Genomic DNA, 12,053 nt, shown 5'->3' with positions numbered 1-12,053 from the left:
CAGCTGGAGTACAACAGTTGCTAGCAGATTTTGATGAGTTGATGCCGAAGGATCTTCCTTCTGGGCTACTACCGGTGCGTGATATCCAATATCAGATTGACCTTGTTCCGGGGTCGAGTTTGCCTAATCGGCTAGCTTATCACCTTAGCCCTAAAGAAGTAGAAGAATTGCAACATCAAGTAGTGGAGTTGCTGGAAAAGGGGCACATCCGAGAGAACATGAGCCCCTGTGTGGTTCCTACCCTACTAGTACCAAAGAAAGATAGCTCGTGGCGTATGTGTGTTGATAGCATAGTCATTGACAAGATTACAATGAAGTACAAGTTTCTAATTCCCCACTTGGATGAAATATTGGATTAGCTATCAGATTCTAAGGTTTTCTCAAAAATCTACCTTAAAAGCAAATACCATCAGATCATAATAAGGTCTGGTGATAAATGGAAGACGATATTCAAGACACAGCATGAGTTATATGAGTGGATGGTTATGCCTTTTGGACTTTCCAATGCGCCCAGTTCTTTCATGAGGTTTATACATCAAATCTTGGGCCTCTTTATGAGAAAGTTTGTGGTGGTATACTTTGACGACATCGTCATTTACAGTCCGACATGGGCATCACATTTTGATCATCTCCGTTCTATCTTCGAAAAGCTGAAAACGGAGTGTTTATTTGTAAACAAGAAGAAGTGCTCTTTCTTTACTACATCAGTAACCTTCTTCGGTTTTATTGTGTTTACTGATGGTGTACATGCAGATCAAACAAAGATAGATGCATGGAGTGGCCTCAACTGAGGACCTTGCACGATGTTAAAAGATATTCCATGGATTAGCTTCTTTTTACTACTGATTCATCAGAAATTTTAGCATTCTGATTGTTCCTATCACCGAGTATCTCAAGGGAAGAGATTTCAAGTGGTTTGAAGAAGCAGAGGCTAGCTTTCAACTGGTCGAACAAAGGATGACCGAAGCACTAGTTCTCGCCCTTCTTGATTTTGACAGAATATTCGAAGTCAACTGTGATGCATCCAGCATAGGTATCGGGGGTGTTCTGAGTCAATCTGGGTGATCAGTTACTTTCTTCAGCAGAAGCTCTCTGGGTCCAAGAAAAATTATTCTACCTACGACTTGCAATTCTATGCCATTGCGCAGTCCTTGAAGTATTGGTGACACTACCTAGTACAGAAGAAATTCATCCTGTTCACTGATCATGAAACATTAAAGTATATCAATGGTCAACACAAGCTGAGCAGGCGGCATGTCAAGTGGGTGGCTTACTTACAAGAGTTCATCTTTACACTAAGGCACCAAGCGAAAAGTTTGAACCGTGTCACAGATGCTCTAAGTCGACATTCTTCATTACTCACTACCATGAGTACTAGTGTTGTAGGCTTTGAGGTTTTTTCAAATATGTATGCAGCTAACCCATCATTCAGAAGGATATTCTAGGAGGTACATTATGGTTACTAACATGATTTTATTTTGCATAATGGTTATCTGTTTCGTGGGTTGCAATTGTGTATTCAAGTGGGTGGCTTACTTACAAGAGTTCATCTTTACACTAAGGCACCAAGCGAAAAGTTTGAACCGTGTCACAGATGCTCTAAGGCGACATTCTTCATTGCTCACTACCATGAGTACTAGTGTTGTAGGCTTTGAGGTTTTTTCAAATATGTATGCAGCTAACCCATCATTCAGAAGGATATTCTAGGAGGTACATTATGGTTACTGACATGATTTTATTTTGCATAATGGTTATCTGTTTCGTGGGTTGCGGTTGTGTATTCTAGATTGCTCTCTAAGGTAGCAGATTTTGAGCAAGCTTCATAATGAGGGGCACTTTGGATGTGATAAGACGTTGACCCTCATCTCTACCAATTTCTATTGGCCCAAGTTGACCAATGATGTGGCTCACTTTGTTGATTGATGTTCTGTATGCCAGCGGTTTAAGGGGATTCTAACCAATGCAGGCTTGTACACTCCCCTACCCGTTCCTGAATCTCCTTGGCTCGATGTCAACATGAATTTCTTATTGGGATTACCCACACCCAACGAACCTCAGACTCAATTCTTGTTGTTGCTAACAGATTCTCAAAGATGGCGCATTTCATAGCTTGTAGGAAGATTATGGATGCTACTCAAATTGCCCATCTCTACTTCAAGGAGGTCATGCGTTTACATGGCGTTCCTTGGTTCATGACTTCATATCAAGATACCAAATTCATTAGTCACTGGAAGAGATTATAGGGGAAATTGGGGACATAATTAAATTTAGTAGTGTTTACCACCCTCAAACGGATGGTCAAACTGAGGTGGTGAATCGGAGTCTAGGTGATCTTCTGAGATGTCTTTTAGGAACTAAACCAAAGAAGTGGGACTTGGCGTTACCTCACGCAGAGTTTCCTACAATAGATCGAAAAATAGGACCACTGGATTGAGTCCCTTTGAGATTATCTATGGCCAGAATCCATCAGGAGTTCTAGACTTAGCCCCTGTTCCACGTGTAGGGTGAATTTATCCTAAAGAGGATGAGATGACAAAGCATCTTCGAGGTATTCATAAGCAAGTAAAACTAGCAATTATGGAAAGCAATACTAAGTATAAGGCTCAGGTCGATCATCATCATCGATAGGTACTTTTTGTGATTGGAGATTCTTTCTGGCCTGTATTGACTCGTGATCATTTCCCTATTGGAGAATATAATAAGCTAAAGGATCGAAAAATCGGACCATGTGAGATATTGCAGAAGATTAATGATAATGTCTATAGGTTGCGCCTTCCTAGTCATCTGAAGACTTTTGATGTCTTCAATGTAAAGCACCTAACTCCTTATTCGACAATTGCTAATGAAATTAATCTGAACTCGAGGGTAGGTTCTTTTCAAGCCAGGGAGACTGATGCAAGCCCAATCCGTGTTGAAGCCTAATATGAGTTTTCAAACTTCAAACGGGCATAACTTTTGACTCGAAACTCGGAATCAGACTCTGTCTATCGTCACGTGTTCATAATTCAAAAATCTACATTTGTTATCTATGAAACCGTAACCATCAAATTTTTAGCCCCAAATTTCGACATTTAAACCACCTTTAGGATTTTTTACTATTTTTAGTAATTTTTATTTTTGGGGTATTTGGGGTAATTTTCATATTTCTAGTATTTTTAGAGAGGATTTGTCTTGATCCGCGTCTTAATTTGAGTTAAGATTGTTAGGTTAATTACTTTTCTTTTCGGGTAAAAATCAATTTCCTTTCTTTATAAGATTGAAATTAAGATATGTTAATTGTAATTATTGCAATTTCTTTCTTTATCTGAGTTTTAGGTTGTGGTCTATATAAGAGTCATGTTTAGATGTTGAGAGATGAACCCCTCAAGTTTTAATAAAAAGTTTTCTTCTTGGAGGTTCCTCTTCTTGTCTTCTCTTCAATTTTCTCTTCGCGTCAGTCCGCAAGATAATTGCTATCCTGCCTAGCATCACAAACAAAAGAGGTGGCTGAAGCAGGACAAGATAGTGATTATCTACAGATTGATGAGTGTTTGAGAAGAAGGCAAAAAGAGATAATCGTTGTCCTCGAGATTTTTCTAAATTGTTTTTTTAATATTCGAGGATATTCCTAAAACAACCAAATAAATGTTTATATACACTCAAACTCTAAGGAAAAAAAATCCTAATATATATATCTCAATAAAAAAAGGAAAGAAATCCTAATGAAAAGGAAAAAAACTCATAAATCTAAAATCTCTAAACGGACTTAAAATCCAAAAATACAAAAAGATATAAATTACCAAAAAAATAAAAATTACTAAAACAATCAAAATTATCAATAATAATAATAATCTTTGGATCCTTTTGCACCAGTGGCGAGCTAACACGGTTGAAGGAAAGGTCTAATTCTCCAATGAAAGATTTTTTAAAAAAGGTTTGTGAAATGAAGAAGTTGAAGAAATAAATTATAACCATTATTGATGCAAGGTTTGAAGATTGTTAAAAATTATAACCATTATGGATGTAAGGTTTGAAGCTTGTTGTTTAAGAACAGTAGTAAAATTTTAAATCCGCTCTAATAAGGGTGAGACTAATAATAAATGATGTATAAAAAAGTCAATAATATAGGGTCCATAAAAACAATTATAAGGAGATTTTTTATTGTGAAAAAAATAATACATTCTTATTAATCCTATCCGAAAGTCGATGAGATCGATGTTGGGGATGTGGCGCTCTTGTTGACCTCTGGTGGACTTTGCTCCGACCTGCAACACAAGTAACGTCAATGCCGAGCCAGGGAAGGGGTCCCTGGCGATGGCCCTCTGACGCTCAAGTCAATCTCTGGGGAAGCAAGAATAATAAGAAGCAACGAGAACTGTAGTGCAACAGTAAATATCGCATGTAACGTATACCTTCGCTGATGCTCGGACCCCCTTTATATAGAGCTATGGAAGCACGCGTCCAAGCTTCCCAAGGTGAGCACGCATCTCAAAGCTTTTCCTAAAAAGACGTGTCAGTAAAATGTTCTTGACACAGTACCTTAACGGGTCGAGCATATCTTTGAAGTGACAGTGGAAGATTCCGTCTTACGATCCTCTGTCTGACCATGCCGCCTATCAGCGACACTAGCTCCCAGAAGGATATTAAAAGATATCCTACTGTGTCTGTTACTTAGCCGAGCAGAATAGCTGCTCAATCAGAATTATGCTATTCATGTGTTGTCTGCTGTCGCGCTGAGCGGGATAGCCACTCGGACGGAAGTCCATTGTCTAAGTGTTGTCCGTTGTAGGGCCGAGCGGGATAGTCGCTTGGTGGGAAGTTTACTGTCCGCGTGCTCGGCTGATGTCCAGTCTGCTGCAAGGCCGAGTGGAGGAATTATTCGGCTCGGCTTCTGCACGTCCCTTGAGCGTTAGTTTGATTACTCCCTGTGTCGAAGACGGTGGGTCGGTGCTTAATTCCCGGTCGAAGTATGATTCTCCCAACCGGGCAACATCGTACATCCATTGGCCATCTTGACTTTGACCTCCTTTAACCTCCACAATGACAACGAGGTGGGGCCCCTCATCATCACAAGCTTCCCCTTCAAGTCTAGTCGAAGGAGGCTGTAGTCCGATTGACTGGACAATTGTGCGAGTAGATTCCCTCCCGATCGGCCTTTCTCACTTTGTGGGCCTCCGATCGGGATAAGCCCGACCCTCGATAATCGGCCTGTTGAAGCTTGTCACTCGGGCATAAGTACGCTCCCTCGATCCGATCGGTATGACGAAGGTTTACACTTGTGAAAATTCTCCTTGAGCTGTCTCGAGCGAGGATGAGCCAGGCTAACGTCACCCAGATTTCTTGGAAATCATGCAAATCCCCGCTCATTAAGGCTGAGCACGCTCCCACGCCTTCATTAATTGTCGACTCATGGTGGTGCGCCATGTGTCATGGCCACTGTTACCGCACGCCTGACGTGATAGGTGTGATGTGACGTTTAGCAGTTTGAATTCAACGATGGGATCTTGGCCTAGGTTTTCACGACCTAGATTGGGCGGCTCCGTTTGGCCGAGCCCGGGCCTTATAAGCCCGCTACGCTGCTTCCGTCACAGACTTCAAGTGCGAGTTCCCCAGCATTCGCGTTCTTATTTCCTTCGTTCTCCGGCGATCTTCCATGCTTCTTCTCCAGCGATCTCGGCTTTCCTGGTGACCTTTCTCCTGTAAGCTTTCTCCCCCTAGCATCTGCCTTTGATCTTTTTTCGGCATTTCCTTTTGTTCCGGCGACATTCCAGCGACCTTTTTCTTTCTTTTCGATCTCATTTTTTCCCCTTTTCGTTTGTTTTTGCGACGACCAACTCTTCTCAGCTGCTTGCTCCTATCCCTGGACTCTGGTACACATCCATGACATCTAGGTTTGATGGGGTCGACGCTGAGAGTCTGCGCGATGCTTTTGAAATTCCTTCTGATCATCAGATCATTCTGCTTTCTTCGTCCGATCAACCCAATTCCCTATTGACCGGTTGCCTTTGTTCTTTCGAGACCAATTTATCGCCGGTCTGCGGTTTCCCCTTCATCCTTTTATTCCAGCAGTTTGTAAATATTTTTGCATTTCCCATCCTCAACTTGTGCTAAACTCCTTTCGGCTGCTGTGAGGAGTCATCATCGTATTCCATCTGCACGACATTCCTCTTACCCTCGGATCTTTCATTATTTCTACTATCCTAAACTGTCTGATCCGGGAACCTTCCTCTTCCAGTCTCGAGTCAGTTTGGTATTCTTTAACAAGATGCCGACCTCCAACAAGCACTAGAAAGAGTATTTCTTCTTTATGCGTCTTCCCGAGCGGCTAGACTTCCCGACCAGCTGGCAGCTCGAAGTGGCGCCTCAGCCTCATCTGAAGAGCAACAAGAGCTGATCGGACTACTTGCACGCAGCCTCCATGCTGGCCGGTCATAAATACGATATCCATATGCTGCTGCTGGAGGGTGTCCTGTACATCTTCGGCCTAAGTCCGATCCACACTCGGCTGTCAACCAGCCTAGGTATGAAGCTCATTTAATTCTTTCTTTGATGCTAACTGATTTCTCTTTCTTTCTTGTAGCCGACGTCATGATGTGAGCACGCATGGCCGACAAGGCGAAGCTTAAGGACGCCACGATCGATGCGGTGACCATTGAAGAACTGACGAGCCGAGACCTACAGCCGGTAAGCTCACATGATGATCAGCTCAGCGTGAGCGAGGAGACACCCATTGTTGTGGGCGAAGACGAGGCTAGTCACACGCCGAGCGGAGGAGCCGCCCCGGGCTCACAACCTCTAACCGAGCAACGCCCCATCATTCCCGTTGAGGAACCATCGAGCTCGGTCTCCTCCGATGTGCCACTGAACAGGCGCAAGAGGCGCCGAGCCGAACCTTCATCGCGTTCTACCATCTCGGGGGCGCAGTCCGCCGAGCGGGTCGAAACTTCGACCCCAACCCCGGTTCAACAAACGACGGCCTCCGTGTCGTCTAATCGGATACCATCCCTTACTGTTCTACCACAAGGGACTCTCGCCACACCGTTGGTGGCCTTCATGCCACCGACTTTTGAACCTTGGAGAAGCCCTCGAAGGTTCAAAAGTCCCGCATCCGTCCAACGATGGTGTCTCGCCCCTCGGGTCGGGTAACTTCGGCACAGTCGACCTTGAGCGTAGGCCTGCATCAGTTTGCTCGATCATAGCTTGGTCTTTCCCTTGTATTTTGATCATTTTGTTCCATAGAAATTCAAGAACATCTTCCCATGCAAAAAAGAAAGAAAAAAGACTAATGTTTAATTACATTGTAGATCTAAACCATTTATACCACCACTAGCTATTTGGTTATTTTATTTAGTTAATTGTTTTACTTATTATCTCAAATCTGTTGATTAGCCTCGTCATAACCAACCTGCCCTGTTTGAAATATTAGGCACGCCCAGTTCTCCAAATTTATAAAGAACAGATCAAGTATGGACCCAAGTTTTTTGATCGGAAGGGCTATTCTAGCATTAGCTGGGGAAGCTATAACTGTCATTAGAACACTTCTTAAAGATGGACAACTAATGCCATTTGGTGATATTGCGAGTCGGATGAGACGTATTAGCAGTGAGTTTCAGCATATACAGACATTTTTGAGTAATGTAGATGTGCAAAAACATAATACCGTCATGGAACCTTGGCTACAACGAGCAAGGGAGATCGCGAACAATTTGGAAGATGCCATCGATGAGTTTTTGTATCTCACTGCGGTGCCAAAGCGATCCCAAATTTCTGATCTCTTAGCTTACCGCCGAGTCTGGGGTTTTCATAACAGAAAGACTATGATCTTGCAGAGGATATCGTCTAATTTGGAACAAATAGAAGGCGACCTAGCTCATCTCGACGCAATGAAAGAACGATATGACATTAAGAATTTTTTATCCAAAAATGGTGGTTGTTCTGACGAACCAAACACCGGAAGAGTTCGTATCGATCCATCAGACTTGCTTGAGCATTCCGAGGATGACAAGACCATTCACAGAAAAGAGAGAGAGATTCTGAGAGGGTGGTTAGCAGATGGAGAACCTAAACGCTCCTTGATAACAGTTCTAGGAAAGAGAGGCGTCGGCAAGACCACCATGGTTGGTGAGGTTTATAGAAGTAAGGCATTGGCCTCTCGTTTTGATTGCAAAATTTGGATTACTCTTTCAAAGTCTTGTGAAATGGAAGAATTACTGACAAGAATTCTTAAAAAATTGTCTGCAAAAGAAGAAGAGATTTATAATGCATTTGATCTGATTAATTTACCATACAAGGTTAATAACCTTCTGCAAGAGACACGTTACTTGCTTATTATTGATGACGTTCTGAATCTGCAACTAATTTCGGATGTTCAAAGATTGCTTATAGATAATAAGCAAGGAAGCAGGATAGTTATTACGACATGCTTAGTTGACGTGGATAAAAAAGTAAATGACGTTAAGCCAATGAAGCTCAACAAACTGAATGATCAGGAATCATTTGAGCTTTTCAAGAGACAGACAGGTTTGGCAGATGAACTTGATTTTGATGCTTCTGAGAATTTGAGGGAAATCTTAAATTACTGTCAAGGCCTGCCTGTGGCTATTGTGGCCGTTGCCAGGCTATGGATACTTACAAACAAAGAAACTGCGGAATTAAAACGTATTCACTGTAGACTCAAGCAGAAGCCCAAATCTAGCAATGCGGATGATGTGAACCAAGTCTTGAGTCTTTGTTACGAATATCTGCCGGGCAATTTGAAAAACTGCTTCTTGTATTGTAGTATGTTCCAGTTGGATAACTACATAAAGGGAAAAAAGATGATTCGACTTTGGGTAGCCGAAAACTTCGTCCAAGACGAGGACAAACAAACAAAAGAGGAAGTTGCAGAAGAAATCTTTAACGAACTCATCTACCGTTCCCTGCTGCGGGTGGTGGAGAAGAATAACGATGGAAGTGTGAGGAGATGTGAGATGAGTAATCTTTTCCTTAAAATAAGTCTTTCAGCGGCAAGAAAAGAACAATTTAGCATGGTGTGGAATGAATCAGAAGCACCGAAGTTGAGAGATGAAGCTCGTAGATTGTCAGTGCATGACTTCACCAAAAACAGCGTGTTGTTTAAGATGGATTTCTCTCGCACCAGGTCTTTACTTATATACAAGCACAATTCTTCTGCTTTCGATGAGTTAATGCGCACCATATCAAAAGAAGCAAAATTTATGAGGGTAATAGATCTAGAAAATGCAAACATCGACAGAGTTCCTGATGGACTGACAGAGCTATACAACCTGCACTATTTAGGCTTGAGGAGGACCAGGGTCACACAGCTTCCGGAGACCATAAAGAAGCTTCAGAATCTGCAAACGATTGATGCCCGTTATACTCGAATCGTGAAGCTGCCTAAAGAAATAACCCTATTGAAGAATCTGCTGCACTTGCTTGCTAGCAGACTGGACGACCGGAGCCGTCGAGAGTTTCATTCCATTAGACATGTGAAGGTTCCCAAGGGCCTACAGAATCTTACGAGACTGCAACACCTTGACCTCGAAGCTGATGATGAGTCCGTGTGGCAGCTTCAGAATCTGACGAACATCAGAGTGCTCATCATATCCAAGGTGAGATCAGTCCACTGCTCACAACTGCGCAACTCGATATCGCAGATGCCTTTCCTGTATAAGTTGTCCATTGCTGCCTACGACGAGAACGAGGTACTCAATTTGCGAGAATTCGGTCTCTTTATGAAGAATCTTCGTGTGCTCTATCTACAAGGCAAGCTGGTGGAATTAGAATTGATCGATGCTCCCCAAACATTACTCAAGGATAACTACGTGCAGCTGTCCCAAACTTTCATCTCTCTCGGTGACAATCTACGGGTGTTGCGTTTGAGTTGGAGTCGACTGCAGAGAGATCCTCTTCCTGCACTTTATCAACTTCAGAATTTGACTGTGCTCTATCTGCAGAAGGCATATGACGGCGTGACGCTAACCTTTCGCAACACCTGGTTCCCTAATCTCAAAGAACTTCATTTGCTTCATTTGCCAAACCTCGGAAAGATAACAATATATCAAGGGTCCTTGAGCAATTTGCAATTGTTATTCATGGAAGGCCTCTTGCAACTGATGACGATCCCAATAGGTATCGAATTCTTGGAGTCCCTCCAGAAGTTGCACTTTTCTGAGTGCAGCCCCTTCTTCCTCAATGCAATTACAGAACAGAGAAGCAAGGTAGAGCACATCTCTGATATCTGCTATGACGACGGCATTCATGGATCAAGGACATTGGACATCTTCCCCAGGACTGGTGGCGTGATACCAGATCAACAAAATCTCACAAAGGTACTCCAAATACATACAGTCAGTTAGATGCCCAGTGTTAGTTTTATGACTGTCTAAATGCCAAAACTAGAATTTAATCTCTTTCTCATGACTACTCGTTTATACCATGAAGGAAGAGGAAAGAAGTGGCCTTCTCCATGATCAAATTGAAGACGAAAAATCAAGTCTCAAGGTATATTTCACTTTTAATGTCTGAAAAATATATTGCTTCACGATCCTGATCTTCTTTTTCCTGAAAGTGCAGGTGGGAGCTGAAGTATCTCTGAAGAGTTTGAATGATGCAGATAAAATTGTGGGAATTGGAGTTGTTCAAACCCTTGATTCAAATGCTAGGGTGGGGGGATATGAGATAGGTCCTAATTGGGCAGGAATACACCTTGGAACTCCAATGGATAACACTGAGCACTTAATCAGACCTTATGGTAGCGTCAAGACTCTAGGAGATGCTAAGGGATCATTGATTGCTTGGCCTTGCTGTTTGGTGAATTATTTCGTCTCTCGGTTTGATTTATTCAATCTTTGCATTTAACTTTACTTAATTGAACATTTATCTGATCAAATATTTTGGCGTATGCAGCTTTCTATTCATCGAAATCTGAGGGAGGAGGATTCACCTTGATTCTATGTCTCATCATAAGAACTTTCAATAAATTGGAAGTCAATCCTTTGTCATGCGTTCTTAAGATATTTGATTGCCAAACTGTAAACTTTTAATTTGTTATCTGTTGATTGTAATCTGTCCACAAATGTTCAAGTTTGTGCTTTTGTTAAATGTGCATTTGGCATTTCACCTTGCAGAGTTATATTATATATTACTCTGTCATCCAAATAATTTTGAGAAAATAATCAGTAAATCACAAGATTAAATGTTTTTCCCACCTATGATGTCACTTAGTACTGTGATTTACCTACTTTCATCTAATTATGGGGCCGGTGATGATAGACATTTGAGATGAGCATAATCACTTTTTGTACCATAAGAGAACATATTTTTTTCTTTATTAGTGTCAAAAGATTATTCCACAATCGAATTGTCGGAGATATAGGAAATATATTCTAAATTAAAATTATAATCGAAATAATTCAAATTTATTTATCGAGATGACTTGAGTGGATAATTTCTAGTGTCGAGGTTGTTCGAGTTGTTGAAACCAAAAGGGTTGGCAAGTGCTCGAGATGGACGCCAAGTACTCGAGAACCAATCCAAAGCCTGAGTGTTTCCGACTGTGTGAATCAGAGCGGAATTCGTGAGTTGTGTCGCCTGAGAAATAAAGACATCGAGTCTTAGTATGATGTAATTTTTTTTCCTAAAATAGATTTGTCCCCTTTAGCGGCACTTCTAGATCACACTAGAGGTCAATTTACTAGGATAAAATGGTAAAATCAAAGGTATATCTCAAGTCAATATTATCAAGCGTTGACATGGATTATATGGGATTAGCTATTTGGAAATGACTGAATTTAGGATGGAATTTAAAAAATATATACAATTAAAAACTATTTTTCTTTTTAGATGGATTGGAGCCCACCCTAATCTAAGGGGGTTCCACTCTAGGGCGAAACCGCAATCATAACGTACATATTGTCATAGCTGTACCTCAACATTATCACACAACACTGCTGAAAGACGAAATCAGAGGATTAAAAGAAGAAAGATCTGTCTTTCCTTTCTCCTCTTGCTCCTTGTCTCTTCTCCTCAAGATATGCCTCCGAGCATCCATCAACTTGAGCGATCAACATGCA

At 41.7% G+C, this 12,053-nt stretch overlaps 1 protein-coding gene across 1 annotated transcript in view; it reads left to right on the top strand.

Annotated features, from left to right (window-relative positions):
* Positions 1 to 11,104, top strand: part of LOC121984747 (disease resistance protein RPM1-like) — a 65,382-nt gene extending 54,278 nt beyond the window's left edge. Inside the window, exons 2-5 of the mRNA XM_042537873.1 lie at positions 7,406 to 10,310; positions 10,423 to 10,482; positions 10,555 to 10,791; positions 10,888 to 11,104. Coding sequence (XP_042393807.1) covers positions 7,446 to 10,310; positions 10,423 to 10,482; positions 10,555 to 10,791; positions 10,888 to 10,929 — 3,204 coding nt within the window. The 5' untranslated portion in view covers positions 7,406 to 7,445 and the 3' untranslated portion in view covers positions 10,930 to 11,104. The remainder of the gene's footprint in view (positions 1 to 7,405; positions 10,311 to 10,422; positions 10,483 to 10,554; positions 10,792 to 10,887) is intronic.
* Positions 11,105 to 12,053: the final 949 nt, after the last annotated feature.

Source organism: Zingiber officinale, chromosome 5B (assembly GCF_018446385.1).
Source record: "Zingiber officinale cultivar Zhangliang chromosome 5B, Zo_v1.1, whole genome shotgun sequence".
In the NCBI taxonomy this organism is placed as follows: Eukaryota; Viridiplantae; Streptophyta; class Magnoliopsida; order Zingiberales; family Zingiberaceae; genus Zingiber; species Zingiber officinale.
This window is presented reverse-complemented; position numbering and strand designations above follow the sequence as displayed.